The sequence below is a fragment of the Colias philodice genome, chromosome 10, assembly GCF_061535455.1.
Source record: "Colias philodice isolate Cphi_HAF_F1 chromosome 10, ilColPhil1 Martin Lab GWU primary, whole genome shotgun sequence".
NCBI classification, from domain to species: domain Eukaryota; kingdom Metazoa; phylum Arthropoda; class Insecta; order Lepidoptera; family Pieridae; genus Colias; species Colias philodice.
In genome coordinates this window covers 9,128,060-9,147,684 of record NC_143095.1, presented here as the reverse complement: position 1 = coordinate 9,147,684, position 19,625 = coordinate 9,128,060, and the positions used below count along the sequence as shown (strand labels likewise).

The following is a 19,625-nucleotide window of genomic DNA, read 5'->3' as shown; positions in this document are numbered from 1 at the left end:
CACTTTGCTATTGACACACTGATTGTAAATTCCCATGCTATAGAATAAATTATTCAAAAATTTCCAGGTGATTTTTTCAAAATTATGTGTCTGTTTTTTTAGAACATGTTTGACAAATTTTGATTTGTATTTAAAAGCTTCATGTATGTGGTTTACATTATAATATTTAAGTATTTCTTGCATATGCATTTCACAGCCAGCACAGGACCAAAGCAAACAAATCATGTTACATTTTTTAAGAGGGTTCGACTCTTTTTCTATTAATGTTTTTAAGCCAACAAATGCTAAGTCAAATGGCATGAACTCATACCACAAGTATTCATTATTCATATTGGTTAAACAGCGGATCATAGTATTATTATACAGATCATTTTCCATTATAAACTTTACTTCTGTTTTATCCAAAAATACAGATTTTATTAAATCAATCCTATCTTTTTCTGGCAAATGTTTGATAAAATATCTTAGTTTGTCATATTTGTACAGAGACTTAAGGTATGGATTTTGACTATTTGTCTCTAAATAAGCTTGAATATCTTTTGATGGAATATTTCTTGCAACAGTTTCAATATGAACTTCACAAATGAATTTTGCAATATTATTTACAATTTCATTGGGGCAATTTCTCATTATTTTCTTTGTCTTGTTGGCTGAAATATTAGGTAATTGATATACTGGCATTACATTAAGATAATTCATATAATCAGTGTGATTATTGCTTAACAACTTCAGGACCATTTTATTTTCTTCATAATTGTTCACATCAAATACATCTTTACAGTATTGAAATAAATAATCTGACTTCTTATACAGCCGTTTTGTGACAGTCAAGGGTACAGATCTACCATAGTGCTTTAGTACTTTTCATATTAATGTTGGTGAGGCATAAGGTAGCCACTTAAATGCTCTTTTAAGATCTGTGTCTGCAATGTAAGTGTAAAACATATCAACTCTTTCCTCATCTCTGAGATTTAATCGAATGTGCAGCATAAGTTTTCTTCATTATATGCTCTTGTACTCATGCAAGGAAGTAACTCATCATATTGTGTAATTTTGGATTGATAATGTGAGCATATTGTAATTCTTTTATTAGCCATTTCACCTGTTTTAAGGCTCTTGTTACATATAACATATCCCTACATTTAAATATCTCAAGGATATATTCAACATCTTTTTGCCAGCAAGCAATATCTATTTTTGACGTGACAATCTATACTAATATTATAAAGAGGAAAAGTTTGTAAGTATGTATGTAAGTATGTATGTATGTATGTATGGTTTTCACGCAAAAACTACTGGACCGATTTCAAAAATTCTTTCACCATTAGAAAGCTGCATCTTTACTGAGCAACATAGGCTATATTGCATTTTCAAAAAAATTAGAGATCCTTACCAAAAATGCAATAATGTAACCCAAGGTGTAAAAAAATCCTCAATAAAACTTCTGTCATCGCGTGCGCTGCGGAATCTATTGAAGATAGAACAAAAAAATGTTCTACGGTATTATAGAATGGATCAATATCTACAAGAAAGTCCGCGATACCATATGTCCATCTTCAGTAGTTATGTTACTACAACAACTTTTTTACGTTTTCAAAGTAAATAGAAGTGCCGACAGTAATCAAACCATGTTATCCATACACATATATTAATCCTTATCCCATTTAATGATGTTTTATTATAGACTGTTTCAATACCAGCAAAATACTTTTTAAATGAAAAGAATTGGATATTCCATTCAAAAGATATAACGAATTTTTAAAAGTGTCAATCTACAGAAAATAGTAGGTACACTGTTCGAGCAGGCCGTAGTGCGGGGGTCACGGAGGAATTCTACCAATATGCGTCTTGACGGAACACAGTGGGGTTTTCGTCGGTAGGAATCCGTTATCCGACATAACCCACGGCACCTCCCCCGGAGGCCGTGGGTATCTATGAAAGATTTCCCCACTAAAACAAAAAAAAAGGCCGTAGTGCGGGACGGGGTAAAGGTGATTTTCATGTGATTAAAAATTAAACCTATAGTCCGACCTATAGTATACTTTTCACTGTAACGATATCGCTATCTATGCGGGTGAAACCGCAGGGCATTGCTAGTCTCTTATAATTCGATAGAGCCGGATGCACGCACGAAAAAACATGACTCATGCGGCGTTACCTTGCTCTGAGGCGTTCCATGTAAGGCTTGAAGTGCAAGCGAGAGCGCGGAACGAGCGACGAAGAAGCACAATCGAGGTTGTCACGTTCAACTATCGTCAGTATACCGACTTTACAGATAACCAATTTTTTTTTAATAAGTTTTCTATGTCACAATCGTCATAATTAGGCTTTTGACTTGGATTACGAGAAATTAAATCATTTAGTTTTTTATTATAGCTTCTGTGTTTTTTTCCTAAAGTTTCTTCCTCTAAATTAAATGGTGCCATCTGAAACAAACAATTGATTAATATGAGATGCTCATGTTTTAGTGCAATACACCATAGACCCATATTTTTGGAGAGGAAACATTGTTCTGTATTATTGGTATTGAATGAAACTAAGCATACTTGGCTATAAAAATTAATGTTGTGAGATCACAAGAAAAGTAAATAACAATTTATTTTGTTTAAATACTAAATATTTTAACACACTGTTTCACAATTAAATATAATGCAAAATGGAAAAAAAAACTAATATTCATCAATGTTTTTTTTTTTTTAATTTCTTCACAGTTAAGCTATAACAGATATATCTGAGATTCAGAATTCATATTTTTACTTACCATTTGCTCCGTTTCTTATTTTTTTAGTTAAACTTATATAAAAGAACACTTGTTATTTCTTATCAAATATGATGCTATTTTCATACAGCACTTGAGAGTTGGGATTCAAGCGAAATAATTTGTTAAATCTATATTTTTTCCTTAAATCAGATATGAACTAAAATTTATAGACAGTGTTAAAATTAATTAAAGAATTATTGTAAACTTTCTTCGTAAATTAAATAAACATTAACTTGACACTTAGCAAATGGCAATTGTGAATAGGCAAATGGGCAATGGCAGCGCATGCGCACTGCTCAGCACCCTCTTTAATCTATGGCTCAGCATAGAACATATAGGTAATCACAGATATTATATCAGAGATATTTATATAATCCACAGAGCAAGTAATATAGTAGACCCTGACATCATATTACATTTAAATAATTCATTCATAATTCATTGAATTGAATAATTTTGAATTGTGCGGCTATTCGTGATTCCGCAGAAATATTAAATATATTGTATTTAATCTGCGTATATAATAAAAACACTGGGTCAATTAAAAAAAATAATTTGGAAAATCCAAAAGTGCACGCCTCATAATTTTTTTTTAATAAATATTTATTAATTATTATTTTTGTTTATTTAATTACAATTAAACCACATCGAATCAGACCCTGAAAAATGAAAGGGTTCTATTCCTGAGCATACTCAAGCGTAAGAGAAAAAAAAAGACTCGATTAGTAAAGTATTTCGGTCACTATCGTGTTAACAAGAAAAAGGATCCGCACATACAGACACACGGACGTCCAAGACAGAACTTTTTTAAACTGTTTTTTTAACTAGTTTAAATAACAAAAATGACATCAAAAATATCATGAACGTTAAAAATAGTGTTTTTTCTTAATATGTGTGTGTATGTATTATCTTACAAGTGCAATGTATGATACATAAAGACATTTTAAGTTTGAAAAATCAGATGTTTTGCGCGAAGTGACAGTAGTACCCACCTCAACGCTTCGCTTATGAGGCGTGCAATTACATGTATTTTTTCAGTCAGCTCTACAATTTCATGGTACTTCCTAAACTATCCTAATATCCTTATAATATGTAATTGTTGTAAAATATATAGTATACATAATATTATATAAGAGCGAGCGCGCACGAGCAACTTTGTCTCCGCAACTATTTTGTCTCTCCCATCAATTTGTATGGGGAGATGCGTCGCTACGTGCGCGCACTTTCATACTAGCCCATGGGTGGGAGAGACAAAATAGTTGCGGAGACAAAAAAGTTGCGGAGACAAAGTTGCTCGTGCGCGCACTGTCTAGATTGAATAATATATTTAATCACTATTTAATCATCTAAGAGCGAGCGCGCACGAGCAACTTTGTCTCCGCAACTATTTTGTCTCGGCAACTATTTTGTCTCTCCACCCATGGGCTAGTATGAAAGTGCGCGCACGTAGCGACGCAACTCCCCATACAAATTGATGGGAGAGACAAAATAGTTGCGGAGACAAAGTTGCTCGTGCGCGCTCGCTCTAAGAGCCAGCTATTTTGTCTCTCCACCCATGGGCTAGTATGAAAGTGCGCGCATGTAGCGACGCAACTCCCCATACAATTGATGGGAGAGACAAAATAGTTGCGGAGACAAAGTTGCTCGTGCGTGCTAGCTCTAACCAGTACAAAACTACAAATGGCTTCAAGCGGAAAGTTTGTTGCCGCCATTTCCTTTTGACGTCATGATCACGTGGTTGACATTTGTTCCACCAATCAACGTCCAAATATGACATAACCAAACTACAATTTTGAGAAATGGCTGACGATAAAGAAGTTGAGAAAACGATTGCCGAAGACTTGGTCGTAACCAAGTACAAGTTAGCTGGACAAATTGTAAACCGTAAGTTATGTGAAAAATAATATGTGTGATTTTATTAATTTGATTTTTCGAAATATCCAAATTAACAATCATTTAGACTGGACGCGTGTCATCACCATGTGGACAATGTGGTACCGCATACTTTCTTTTCTCTAAATTCTCGTAGTCGAGCGTATTATTCAATCACATAATTGGTTTTAAATTCTTGTTTCAGGCGTCCTAGAACAAGTAATTGCAAAATGCGTACCTGACGCTAGCGTTCGAGAGATTTGCGAATACGGCGACAAATTATTATTAGATGAGACTTCTAAAGTATTTAAAAAAGAAAAAGATTCTAAGAAGGGCATAGCGTTTTCGACGTGTGTCTCAGTAAATAACTGTATATGTCACTTTTCGCCTATTCCTAGCGAATCTGACTATGTTCTGAAACAAGGAGATCTTGCGAAAATGTATGTACCACTCCTCTAAATAACTTTTTTTATTATTTTGACGCGTACATAGTATGTATAATAATATTTACTTTTAACTTTTAGAGACCTTGGTGCCCACATAGATGGCTTTATCGCCGTGGTAGCACATACAGTCTTTATTGGTGAAGGAGAAATCGCTGGGCGTGCAGCAGATGTACTACTTGCTGCTCATCAGGCAAGCGAGGCCGCCTTGAGGTTATTAAGACCAGGAAATGAGGTATGTTGATATTATTTATTGTAGAAAACAGTTGTTACAAATGCCATCATTGATTTATTTTAAATAACTCATGATCTAATAATAAACTGACCTGCATAATGACCTTTTAAATCTGATAGAGATAAACCTAAACTTTCTCTCTTTGTACTTACTATTAATTAGTAAATAAGTTTTCTTATGTGAATTCTAATGATAAATGATTGTTTTGCAGAACTATGCAATTACAGATGTTGTGCAAAAGATAAGTGCAGAATATGGCTGTAAACCAATAGAAGGCATGCTTTCCCACCAACTAAAGCAGTTCCGTATTGATGGGGAAAAAAGTATTATTCAAAATCCCACTGAGGCACAACGCAAGGAACATGAAAAGGCAACCTTTGAAACATATGAGGTATATGCCATGGATGTATTAGTGTCCACAGGGGAAGGAGTGGTAAGATGATTCACAGTTATTTATTGAAGTGAAAACTTCTTTAGCGGCGTTGGGTATAAAATCTTAAACTCGCGTCAGGACACGTGACCTGATCGAAAAAGCGTAAGACGGATGGATATCAAACATGCTCAACGTTAATAATCAAGTTTTCACTTCTGCCGGCACTCCCGGAGTGCAACCTGTCTTTTTTATTTATAACATTCTTTATGTCTTATTTAATATTTGTGTGATGAACATAGATATTTGCTCTGTGTCTGGGTGTTAATTATCTGTATAAGTACTTATTTAAAATTATATATATGTATGTTTATCAGCTATCTGGTTTCCATAACACAAGCAAAAGCTTAGTATGGGATCAGATCGGGCTGTGTGTGAAAATTGTCCTGAAAATATTTATTTATTATTATAGCAGATATTTCAATCTTACTTTGATCTGAACATTAAGAAAAAATAAACAAAATTCTGCCCTGAATTCTTTCCAGGTTAGTTTTGTAACAAGTCTGGCAGTACTCAGGGGATATAAATTAGTATGAAGTCTTAACTGAAATGATCTGTGCATTTTAGTTTAAAAAAAATACTGACAAAATTGTTGTAACAAAAACCTAAGTCTCATCTGAATAATTTCTATCCCTATATAAATTATTATTGTAAACTAATATTAAATTTAAACATTTTAGGGCCGAGAAATGGATACAAGGTGTACAATTTATAAGAAAACAGATGAAGTCTATCAACTTAAACTTAAGGCTTCAAGAATGTTCTACAGTGAGGTAAGTTGTATATTTGTTGTGTCTGATTACTTAACCCCAAAAACATACTTGCTATATCATTCATATGGTATTGGTTTCCTTTTTGGGGTATAAAAAATGTGATGTGTTTGAACCACTTTGCATTTATAGGGCAATTTGGTATAGAACATTACCACATTTCTTTTTTAAATCATATAAGCAACAGCTTTTAATCTATACTAATATTATAAAGAGGAAAGGTTTGTATGTATGTATGTATGTATGGTTTTCATGCATAAACTACTGGACCAACTTTGATGAAATTTGGCACATTTAATCTTTAGACCCTGAGAAAAAACATAGGCTACCTTTTATTGTGAAATATGTACCACGGGCGAAGCCGGGGCGGACCGCTAGTATGATGTATATGTATCATTTAAGTGAGTTATTTTAAATTAAGAGTTGGATAAAAATTGATTTAATTTGATTAATCATTAAGGCAACAAGAGTTCTTGTTCTTCTAGTAGAAACTGCTTTCTAAATCAAGACTGTTGAAAATATCAGTACCTAGTTCAAATATTAATATTATTAAGTGAATACTTAAGTTTACGTTTGTTAATATGTATATTGTTTAATCCATACTTATATTATAAATGCGAAAGTAACTCTGTCTGTCTGTCTGTTACTCAATCACGCCTAAACTACTGAAGCAATTTTCATGAAATTTGGTATGGAGATATTTTGATACCCGAGAAAGGACATAGGCTACTTTTTATCCCGGGAATATGACGCAATCCCGGAAATCCCACGGGAACGGGAACTATGCGGGTTTTTCTTTGACTGTGCGGGCGGAAACCTAGTAAAAAATAAATATGAAACTATTTATGCCAACAGGTTCGTAACAAACATGGATCAATGCCGTTCAATCTGAGGAGCTTTGACAAGGAGACAAGTGCAAGACTGGGCGTCGTGGAGTGTGTCAACCACAAACTGATTGAGCCTTTCCAGGTTTGTGTTTGAAGTTTGTTTACAGTTATCAGTGGTAAATTTTAAAATTAAATTGATGTTTCAAAAGTGCTTCTCGAAGAAGTCTAATTGAATAAATGAATGTTTGAGTTTGAGTTTAAATTTAAAGTTAGTTCAATTGATAAGATTGTAGACAAGTTTCTGTTTATTTTCTATATCTCTGCTTATTTATTCTATTTCTTTCATATGTATTTGTGTATCCCCATCATTTTAGATAATTTGTGTTACTTGAGATTATTGAACTTAAATTAAAAGGTGCAATCTAATAATGCAATTTGATTTTGAAAGCATTATATTCATTCATAGTCAAGCAAATATTCTGACATTATGGACTCAATGCACCTGCTCCATATGAAGAAGATATTTTAACGTGATAACGTTTTTAAAATCGTTTTAGTCGGGTGACATGTTCAGAAACTTGTGTCACACCAAAACCTCACGAGCGCGATCGCAGGTATAACGAGAGAGAGACGGACCGATCTCCCGTCTCATCTCGAGCGCTGCCACCAATAAGACGTTATTACGTAAACATCTCGATCATAAACCTACTTTACAGACAACCAGTTTTTTATTCAGATACTTTACTAAAAATATTAACAAAATACAGGTATTATATGAACGGCCCGGGGAATTAGTGGCGCAGTTCAAGTTCACCGTTCTCTTACTGCCGAGCGGCACACATCGTATCACTGGTCTGCCGTTCGACAAGAACATGTGCAAAACTGAACGCACAATCAAGGATCCTGAACTTAATGTAAGTACAATTTGATAGTAAGGATAGCATTCAAATGCTTTATAAATATACATTTTTAAATAATCATGAATCCCACACCGTTATCTATTTTTTTGTGTCTTTAAAAAATACTAAATATTCATAGATTGTGAATTTTTTTCATAAAACATTTTTGATAATTATTTTCAAGGCATAATTACATGGTCTAATATAAATATGTGTAAATCAAAATACTTCTTTCCCTGATATCTTTCAAAGCATTCTTTGTCAATAGAATGTTTTGGTACAAGCTCAGGGTAAATAAATGTAATCTTTTTGAGCTGATTTGTTGTTTTATAGACACTTCAGTTTGAACCATTACTACATTTATATCACATTTAATATGTAAAATACAAATAAGCTTTCATCTTTTCAAGACTTTTCAGATTCATCTTTTTCCTACAAAATAATTTTGCAAATGACTGACCGGTTGGCTTGGTTGGTAGTGGCCCTGCCTTCCAAGCCAGAGGTTGTGGGTTCGATTCCCACCCGGGGCAAAAATTTGTCTGATGAACATAGATGTTTGCTCTGTGTCTGGGTGTTAATTATCTAAATAAGTATTTATTTAAAATTATATATGTATGTTTATCAGCCATCTGGTTTCCATAACACAAGCGAAAGCTTAGTATGGGATCAGATCGTGCCGTGTGAGAAAATTGTCCTGAAATATTTTATTTATTTTTATTTTATTTATTTAAATAATGTTTTGTACAGGCCCTCCTCAATTCCTCCGCAAAGTCGAACAAGAAGAAGAAAAAGAAAACTGGCGCTGAAGAGGCAATGGAAGTCGAAACAGCTGCCTAGCAACTGGCTGGCCACTGCCCTGTGGATTTTGCAATACAAAGCTTTTAAAACAGACTATATTCTGGACACAATAGTGAAAAATTTATTAAAGATATGCCTTAGCTTTAGCTAAACTGACATTTCTCACAGCCTTTTGTAACAAATTTTTAATTAATACACAGTTATATTTTCTGTATACTAAACTATTTGAATGTTGAAAGGTATGTCTGTTTTTACATACATATAACTGAATTAATTGTACTTTTTTTAACTTCTACAGACATATCTTTATAATTTTGAATGTTCACTTTAGGTGTCCTGTCATCTGCATTCCCTCTTATTCAAATTCTGTGACTGTAAATAATTGACCCGTTTTACACGCAAAAAATCATCTCACACAATATTGTGTTTGGGCACAAAATTTGATGTATCTGGTGTATGATTGTGAAATTGATAAGGTTAATAAATAAATGTAATAATTCTTTATGATGAATTAATAAATACCACACAACCTCTTACATTCAACGTGTTAGTTTAGTTTTCCTTGTGTCATTTTCCTGACATTACAACATTTTTGTTAGCTCCATAAATATTGAATATGTGGATTGTGCATATCTATAAATCATTTATGAAAGTTCATATATTTATGGAACAAACTAATTCCTCTGAATTGTAAAACCTGTGACATTGGAGAAACTATTAAATCAGAACTGCCACAGCTGTGGACTGTTTTTTGTAATTTTTTGTTGTTTTATTTAAAACCCATTGTTATTTCACAATAGCCATTACCCATGGAACTGTTTCATTTCAAGTCATGTTTGAATCACTAGAAATAATCCACATTTATTTCTCAAAGAAATTGTCTCAGTTGTCTTTCTATAAATTAACTGAACATTATCAGAATAGAAATTATATGGTAAAATAGATAGAAAGGACTTTCATTGCACTCTATTCTGATTGAAAAATCCACAAATATTAACAGATTTTTACAGACACTGGGTATGAAGTAACTATTCTCTAATCTGTGACTGGGTCCTCATTGATTTTGTAATAAAATGTTCATTACATTTTATAAGTTGTACAATGGATATATGTATAACTATTTATATTGCATGTTAGGCTTTGCATATTTGGCTAATCTTTTATCCTTAGGGCTCTATCTTACTTCAATGTCTAGCTGGTAATAATTAAATAGCTTTGAACTGCATCCTAATAAATGCAAAATTACTTAACTGTTTATCTCTCTACTAAATTAGAACTGATTTGTATGAAATTTGGTGCAAATATAGTAAGAGGTATCTACTATCTTTTACTTGGAAAACCCATGAGAATGGATAATGTAGATGTTCTATTGACTAATAGTTAATATATCTTATTAATAAAATTAAAAATTCAGTAACTTTAAAACCAATTTATTAACATCAAATAAATACTACATAACTACATTCATTGTTTCGATTGTTCTTCATTAGAGCTTTTATTTTGGTCGCCTCCTTCTAACGAGGTGGAAATGTAATCATATGTCTTCACAGCTGCATTTGATGTGTGTGTTGGTAAATCCACTAAAAATCTAAATGTTGTTTTGACACCGCAATTCCAATAGTATTTAAATAAATATGATATTCTGTCATTTGATGGTAAGGGTGGAAGCTGAAATTGAAAATATATTTAGCCATACATGTTTTTTAATCTATTAATAAGAGCAAAATTCAATATGTACAGTAGCTCTCATATTTTAATGGTGTTACCTCATATGGTATTTGCTTCTTTACTTCACCAACATATGGTGAAACTCCCTCTTCTAATTCTTTGTAAAGTTCAGCTGTAGTGGAACTGTCTTTCCAAACACCTTTATCCACTGTGTAGTAAACGGCTGAGCCCAAAATCGCCGATTTTATACCGAACCTTAAAACAGTCACACAAAATCGAATTATAATAATACAAGAATACACATTGATTAAATAGATAATTTTGATTAAACATACTTCAACATGTTTTTTACACACTGTTAGTGACGGCCAATATATAATAATTATGTCTATATATGGGAATTATGTAATTTTAAACACTTTTCGAGTTTTATTTAGAGAAATGACATTTTCGTTTGTAAAGTTGACAATTTGACATTGACAATGCATTGACATTGATATATTTTGCAGAACTATGTTTTTTACGCCGAATAGGTAATTTGAAGATACAGTTGCATTGTGGTTGCATTACATTGAGAGTCTCTTTAATAAGTATACAGGGTGTAATCGTTAAGTGTGCACAGGCGATTATTCCGTAACTATTACAGATATCAAAAAACTTTAAACTGATATCGAAAGTACTTAACCTAATGAGTAAAATGGCCATAATAAATTTTTAAAAATAATACGAGAAATATCTAAAAAATTAACTTTAAACCCTCCCATACATTTAGTATGAGATATGAATATCCCATGTACATGGGTTGATCCAAAAGTAATGATAATCAATATTAAACAAGGTCATTACAGTTAAAATAATTATGTATTTCTCTAGATAGTCTTCTAACTAGATACTTTTTCTACTTCGATATTTTTTTTCCTTAACTTAGAAAAAAAAAACTTTGACTTCATCTACAAAAACCCCTCAAAATCGGCCATCACTTCGCTGTCGTCTTAAAATTTCTTGTATCGACGGTGTTTCTTGTGCCGAGGTAAGAGATAGAATTAACTAGGAGCTAGATCTTACAAACAGGGTGGGTGTTCAAGCATTTTCAATGCCGATTTTTGATTGGCAGCCATCGCAACTGACGCTTTGTGATCTGGTGCGTTGTCTTGGTGAACCAACATTCAAGACCGAAGTTTGCCATGTCTCTTTTTCTTACTAACCTACCCGCAATCTTTTAATTTGGTCTGTGTAGTAAGAGCCCTGTGTAGTAGTGGCTACCTTCTTAAAATATTCCACATTTCTTCAGCGTCCCAAAAAACTACGGCTTTAATCTATCCCACTAATTTTCACTTTGAAAATCTTCACCGTCACTTTGGAAGCTCGCATCCAGGCCATTGATTGTTTCTTGGTTTCAGCATAAACATGGTGAACCCAGGTAACGCCCATGGTCACAAATCGTGACAAAAAATTATCCTGATCTCATTAAAAATTTAGAAATTCACCCTCTAAATGTCGAATCGTTGTTTCTTCTTTTCGTCGGGAAACATTCTGGCTCGCACTGTTCACATTAAAATTAATGTTAATACTTGGAAACGTGGCCTGTAGATATAATTTTTTTATGATAACTTAGTGATTACATGAGCAAGCATAAAACATTTATTTTATATTTTTATGTGCACAGGAAATACCCAATTATCATTACTTTTGGATCAACCTATACATTTAATATGAAAGATTTTAGCTTTTTTTTTTGTTTTTTTGGTTTTCTGCTTTAATTACTTCGCAAATTTGGAGGGAAGTTCATTTAGAAACTGTAAATAGACCTCCTCATTGTATTGCACAATAAGGACGTCACTTCGAAAATCTACTATGAATACAAAATGTATGGGAAATAAATTGTATGGGAGCGTTTAATGTAACATTTTTGGTTATTTCTCGTTTTATTTTTAAAAATTTATTATGGCCATTTTACTCATTAGGTTAAGTACTTTCGATATCAGTTTAAAGTTTTTTGATATCTGCAATAGTTACGGAATAATCGCTTGTGCACACTTAACGATTACACCCTGTATACATATATTGAGAGTGAGAATGAGATTCTCACTCTCAATGCCTCAATGAAAAACTCATGACTCAATGCATAATTTTTGCGTGCCAATCACTAACAAACTTTGGAATTTATATAAAACAGATTTTGAAATGGTCATTTTTTAAGATTTTTACCTAAGTATTTGAATAAGTGATGTTTTTTTGGAATAAATGTATTATTTATTACACAGAACAGTAGTGATTCATTAGCACAGAACTGATTAACCCATTGAGCCCCGAACGGCCCGATCGAGATCGGTCCACGACACAATAGATTTTCTATTGTGTGATGTGTCTGTGATTCCGGGCCTGAGTTATTAAAAAGCTTATAGTGCTGAAAATGGTTTATTTATTAACTAGCTAGCGCCCCGCGGTTTCTCTGCTCTTGCTGGTCTTAGCGTGATGATATATATACTCTACTGTACTAGCTAGCTTTCCGCCCGCGGATTCGTCCGCGTTTTCAAAGAAAAAACTGCATAGTTCCCGTTCCCGTGGGATTTCCGGGATAAAACCTATCGTAGGCAATCATGAAAGCTATTTTCTCATACTAAATTTACTTCTTAAAAATTAGCAATAATAATTATAGTTCTAATATTATACATTGAGGATGAATGACAGAATGAGGAACATTAGCCCGGTTTACACGCACGCTCTTTCGCGCGCGATTCGGCTTTCACGCGGGAAAGAGCGAGCATTTAAACGATGACAGAGAGAACGAGATTGCGCGTCCACTCCGCACACACTCCAACGCGCCATGCTTTTCTTCGTTCAATCGCGCGTGATTATCGTTTACACGCACAATCTTTCCTCTTTCCTCAGCGCGCGTGCTTTCCCGCGTTCAATCCCGCGCACTCAATCACGCGCTAAAGAGTGTGCGTATAAACCGGGCTAATAGAGTGCGTTTCACGAAAGAGTTCCCCTGCCGTTATGTTGGCATACCTGACTGTCAAAAACGAAAATATTTTTTTTTAATCAAAAATGACAGAGAAAATATTCTCCTTTCTAGGCAGCCGACCCCGTAAGATACGGGATAAGGCTAGGAAGAAAGGAGAATATTTTCTCTGTCATTTTTGATTAAAAAAAAATATTTTCGTTTTTGACAGTCAGGTATGCCAACATAACGGCAGGGGAACTCTTTCGTGAAACGCACTCTAGTTAGGTAGCTCCGTTTTTTTAGATTAAGATAGGTAGACATTTGACCAAAGTCCCATCACTCCCACGGACTCCCATGGAAAAGTGGTGACGCGGTCTAAGCTGGTAGTGGTAAATCATGTCTACCTAGAAAATGCCTATTTATTTATTCGCATCTCTTCCTGTAATTATATTAAACTCACTCCACTAATTTATAAACAGAATACCGTAATTATGAGTTATTGGTACCCTTCTTGTATCCTTGCATCTGCATCGGTGTAAAAGCCAACTCTGTGCCTGTCTTAAAAATAAAAAAAAAACATATGTCATAATTGACAAATGACTGTCACCGTTGTTTATTGTATTAGTCCTCAGAACAAAGATGATCGTTATTCAGAGTATTAGTCAGTTCAATAAAGAAACGAATCTTCAATGGCGGCCAAAGCTGACTTTGACAGATGGTAGGATCAGCAAAAAAGAAAATAAAAATAACGTAAATTGATAATTATTTTATTAATTATTTCAAATTGTTTGTTGGCAAACTTTTTTGTTATTGTATTTGTGTATTTATATGAATTATCATATTTACGTATACAGAATGTAATAAAATCCCCATAACACTTGTAATATGCCCATAAAACTGAACAACTTTTCCCAAAGAACATATTTTGTCAAATTCCAATAAAACATTATTTACTTTCGCAAATGCATAATTGTCATTGTATATTTATGATAAAAGCTATTATAGGGAAAATCAAATACATTTTAGTGATTTTATTTTTCCATTTTTTTTTGCATACCGTACGGCCGTGTGTGAGCGAGAGGGAATGATAAGCACCGCCATTGAAGATTCGTTTCTTTAAAGAACTGATTAATATTGATTCGTGAGATTGTTTGCTATTAACCCTTAACACGGCACGCCCTGAAATAATGTACCCAGATATTTCAGAATTGGTTTTAGTGATAGTTATTGATTAAAAAATACTATAGTAGAGAAAAAAATAAAACAAATTTTCTGTAAGTAGGTTTTTCAGGATGTCCGTTAAAACGGCCTTTGCCAAGAACCCCGTCTTCATTGCTGTCTCAAAAAACGGACAACGCTGTAATACAGCTTATAAAATAAAAATGAAAAACAAAAATATTCACTTAATATAACACAATTGAAAACAATTTCAAGTAGCATTTTATTGTTTTATTGTATCGCAGTATTTTCACTATCTATTATAACAAAAAAATCTTCAATTTTAACTAAATACCTAACAAATGATAATTGAGCCCTCTCGAGCTCAATCACACTATTTAGTTGTATGGAATGTTAAATAACATTTATTATTTCGTGTCAAGCAACCTTTGGTTTCATGTAATACAGATAATAATGGTTTTTCTAAATGTGAAGTGATATTTGGCCGATGATTAGGACATTTAGACGAAATGCATGTGGAGGTCGAGGAACTCCCGGTTCTATTGTAGACCCAACAGATTTAAGTGATCTTAGATTATATTCGTCATTTTGAACTTAATTAAAAATAATTCTACATATAATTAAAGACTCTAAAGCAAGAAAATCCCATAAAAGTGATATTTTATTAAAGTACGAATCATGGCAACGTCCGTTTCTTGGGACATTCCAAATGGTTCTTAGTTACCTGTATCTTCGGCACTGTCCCAAAAAACGGACCAGCTATATTTCGAATATTTTGTCATAGAATTTTTTTAATATTTCATAATCTTTAGAGCAAAAACAACAGTTTATCTCACCTGAAAGTTAAATCAATAGCAATCAAACACGGAAACTATTTCATTAAAGCTATTATTGACCAGAAACACAAACCATCACTAATTCCGGGAATCCCTAAATTCAACAGTCACCTAGCACACGAATTAAATGTTCTCTATAATTGGCATGTAGGAGAAAAATAAATGATTGTTATCGTACTTTCTCCAACGTAGTCAATTTTCTAGATTTTTTGGAACGTTAAAGATTTACACGGCTATAAGTACATGTACTAAAAAAGTGACAGAAAAGCTTTAAGGGTTAAATGATTATTTTTGTTTTGGCCGGCAATAAATGAAACACTTCTAGGGTTTTTTTGCAACTTTTTAAAACACTGAACTAAATAAATAATTGTTTTTCAGTACTATTTTCATTGAGAATAATTTAAGGGTTAAAATTATAAAAAATTCAATATTTATCATTATGGAGTGTACTGAAAAGATGAAAATGGAGTTTATTTCAAGATTCTTAAAAAGCATAAATCGATGCTTAGTGCCAAAATTAGCAAAAAATTACGATGAAAGTATTGAACACTTTGAGTTTGAACTACGAAATAAAAATATGGATAAAAACTTCCAACTATTTGTTGAGAGCTTCGGAGATATAACAAAAGATGACTTTGAAAAAAATCCGTCTATAGTCTCGAATATGGTCAACTTGTATAAAGAATTAAGCTGTGATTGCCCTTGGAACAAATCTAAGGCTAAGGATGTTGCTAAGGAAATGAACACATACTTTGAAGTTATTACTACAGTAAATCTAGATGCCGTATTTCATAAGAATGATATGTTCAATTCCCAAATCATTTTTGATAAATGTTTAGAAGACCTTCATTCAAAAATAACTTATGAAACTTTTAAGATGTACCCTGCACAAATTGAGGTCTATATGTCCATAATAGCGGATTTACAGGTAAAACATTAAGATTTTTTAACTTTAAAATAAAATGAAAATTCAGAGAAGTGTCTTATTCATATACTTAGTTACAAATAATATAAAATAAAACTTAACTTTTAACTTTGTCATGTAATCAGGTAAATCCTCATTGGGCAACGGAAAAGCCAGGTGTTCTATAAACTGTTGATCAATTGTAATGAATTCCATTGAATTTTCAAATTCAATAAAATAATAGTTACCTTATAGTTTTTATATCATACTTACAATTTTACTGTCTCATAATTGCTTATCTAAGACTAACTTTTCCGCGCGGTTTAACCCGCATTACTCCGCTCCTGTAGGTCTTAGCGTGATGGTATAGCCTATAGCCTTCCTCGATAAATGGGCTATCCAACAACGAAAGAATTTTTCAAATCAGACCATTAGTTCCTGAGATTAGTGCATTCAAACAAACAAACAAACTCTTCAGCTTTATAATATTAGTATAGATTACAAAACATTTATTATTATTTCAGGAGTATGATGTTGAATTGGTGCCGTCAAAAATATTTCCAATCACTCTCCTTCTGATTGAAGACTATACAGTTACTAATAAGAAGAAAGGGCTCCAGTCCTGTTCAGTTTTATTACAATCTCTGGTATGTTAACCTGTTTAATAACTCAGGCCCCGGAATCACAGACACAATAGAAAATCTATTGTGCCGTGGACCGATCGGGCCGTTCGGGGTTCAATGGGTTAAATAGAATCATGATTATTTTTTTTATTCTGTATTGTTCTGTATTTGCGATGTTGAAACAAAGCATTACAATGTGAGGAATGCTCTTTAATAATCCAAATATTATTACCTACTGCATAATTTTAATTTAATGTTACACAGAAAATATATCTAAAATAATTTTATCATTATACTAAAGAATGTTTATATAGAGCACTTATGTTTTTTTTTTTATATTACAGAAACCAAAAGATTTCCAAAATGGTAACTACTATGAAGTAATTTATCGCAGTCTGAAAAAGAACCTTGTAGAGAAAGACATGGAGATAGTCAAGTTAACACACATTTGCCTTTTGGCTCTTCACAAAATTGTACCTGATAGTGCAAAGGTATAAGAACTGATAATTTAAATATTATAATAACTAAATAGAATGATTAGTAAAAGATATGGGTAAACTATCAGGTCATGTCAAATTATTTTTCTGTAAAAGTGCTCACTATTTTGATTAGCCTATCTTATTAAGTAATGAGTTATATTTATCAATATTAAATGTCAGTTCATTCTAATACACAAAACAAAAAAAAAAACCCTATTTTTATCTTATCAATTTTTTTTTCAGAGAAACATCTTGGATGAATTATACACAACCACTCTGGATCAGCTCTTGACTGACTCAAATTTGTACAAAAAGGCTGCTCTGTTTAATTTTGCTACTTCAATAATACAATGGCACAAAGACAATTGTGCTAATATCAAGATTTTTAAACAAATTATATGTGACAATTTGGATATATGCACTAATGATGCTGTGTCAGGAATCATTTTAAGCCCACTTTTAAAGGTAAGCCACTCATCTACAAACTAATTTTAGTGTAGTGTTATTGTTGAAAAAATAAATGAATAAATCTTGTTGGTTATTAACCTTGACCACAAATAATATTGAATAATTAAAGAAAACCCAACTTATGGAATTTCCAGCTACATTAATAATATCTAAACAGATTTGGATGATTTTAATAACATTTTTTCACATTCAAATTCTAGGTAGGGATAAATGAAATCTAATTATCATTCTGATGTGTTATCAGTACATAATAAATGGGTAATTTTATTTAAAGTTCCTCCTTATCTTTATAATGGTTTTTCCTCAAGAACAATTCTAATCTACTTTGTTTACTTTCAGTGTTTGGAGAAATGGATAACATTCTGCTGGCCTGTTTGGAAGTTCAATACAGATCATAAAATGTTATCTGCACTGTTCAAAGTTTTGTACATTTGCACAGAAGATCATTTAGTGAAACAGACACACAAGTTGATTGTTACATTTATTTGTTTGTGCAATAATTCAGAACAAAAACTTATTATATCTAACCTTGATAAAGAAAGAGATGTAGAATGTACTGTTTTTAGGGAGAAAATAAAAAATATAAAAGCTGATCTTAAAATATAAAATATCTGTTTTATTTGTAAATAATATAAACTTAACATTATATTTCATCGCTTCATTCTTCAGATATTATTTACTATGTAGTTCCCTTTTTCAATGCTAGCAACCACGCACGCCTTTAGATTTTTTTTTTTTTTTATATTGAGGGTATTACGACCTGACAAGTATTTGCTCGCTTTGAACGATATTCATTCCTTTTTCGTGCGCCGCAACATACGGACGTCTCAAATAAGTGCAGGTTTCGTCATGTTGAAGAGAAATTCGAAGGAGAAAATTGATTATAGTATGAAGATTAGGAAGTTAAAGAAACATAAAACCTATAATATCATCTTCGGAATCCGAAGACGACACAAGTAAGTACTTACTTTGGAGTTTTAAAGTGTCTTTATTTCGATCTGTAATACGACGAATGAAAGTTTCTTATAACTTACGAAATTGAAGCGTTGAAAAATATTCAAATATTTTTCGTTTATACCGGGAGGTTGTCCGAGATGGCATCACAAAGGCAATTTAATAGCTCATGATTTCTAGAAGTGAAATAATATGTATTTACATATTACTTTATGCCGGGAGGATGTCCGCGATGGCATCACAATGGTTATGTAATTTTTTACTTTAGAGTACATACTTAAGTATTATTAATGTATTGAAATACATATTTATACCGGGAGGATGTTCGAGATAGCATCACAAAGGTAATTTAATAGTTCATGACTTCTAGAAGTGAAATAATATTTACATATTATTCAATTTATGCCGGGAGGATGTCCGCGATGGCATCACAAAGGTTATGTAATTTTTTACTTTAGAGTACATACTTAAGTATTATTAATGTATTGAAATACATATTTATACCGGGAGGATGTTCGAGATAGCATCACAA

The 19,625-nt window shown here is 32.6% G+C and overlaps 3 protein-coding genes across 3 annotated transcripts; 2 read left to right on the top strand and 1 right to left on the bottom strand.

The window, feature by feature from the left end:
- The first annotated feature begins 4,485 nt into the window (after nt 1-4,485).
- Nucleotides 4,486-9,793, top strand: LOC149485370 (proliferation-associated protein 2G4). The gene is made up of 8 exons (XM_089700201.1): nt 4,486-4,645; nt 4,839-5,073; nt 5,158-5,311; nt 5,523-5,744; nt 6,422-6,514; nt 7,367-7,480; nt 8,106-8,252; nt 8,985-9,793. The coding sequence occupies exons 1-8, from the start codon at nt 4,561-4,563 to the stop codon at nt 9,072-9,074; spliced, it is 1,140 nt and encodes a 379-aa protein (XP_089556327.1). The 5' UTR covers nt 4,486-4,560; the 3' UTR covers nt 9,075-9,793.
- Nucleotides 9,794-10,449: 656 nt separating this feature from the next.
- LOC149485369 (MICOS complex subunit MIC13 homolog QIL1-like) lies at nt 10,450-11,189 on the bottom strand. Its single transcript, XM_089699621.1, has 3 exons — nt 11,039-11,189; nt 10,802-10,958; nt 10,450-10,703 (listed from the first exon to the last, which is right to left on the bottom strand). Exons 1-3 carry the CDS (start codon nt 11,044-11,046, stop codon nt 10,500-10,502), a joined length of 369 nt encoding a protein of 122 aa, XP_089555747.1. The 5' UTR covers nt 11,047-11,189; the 3' UTR covers nt 10,450-10,499.
- Nucleotides 11,190-14,247: 3,058 nt separating this feature from the next.
- LOC149485368 (uncharacterized) lies at nt 14,248-18,787 on the top strand. The gene is made up of 6 exons (XM_089700138.1): nt 14,248-14,274; nt 15,923-16,593; nt 17,094-17,216; nt 17,537-17,683; nt 17,915-18,136; nt 18,479-18,787. Exons 2-6 carry the CDS (start codon nt 16,105-16,107, stop codon nt 18,743-18,745), a joined length of 1,248 nt encoding a protein of 415 aa, XP_089556264.1. The 5' UTR covers nt 14,248-14,274; nt 15,923-16,104; the 3' UTR covers nt 18,746-18,787.
- Nucleotides 18,788-19,625: the final 838 nt, after the last annotated feature.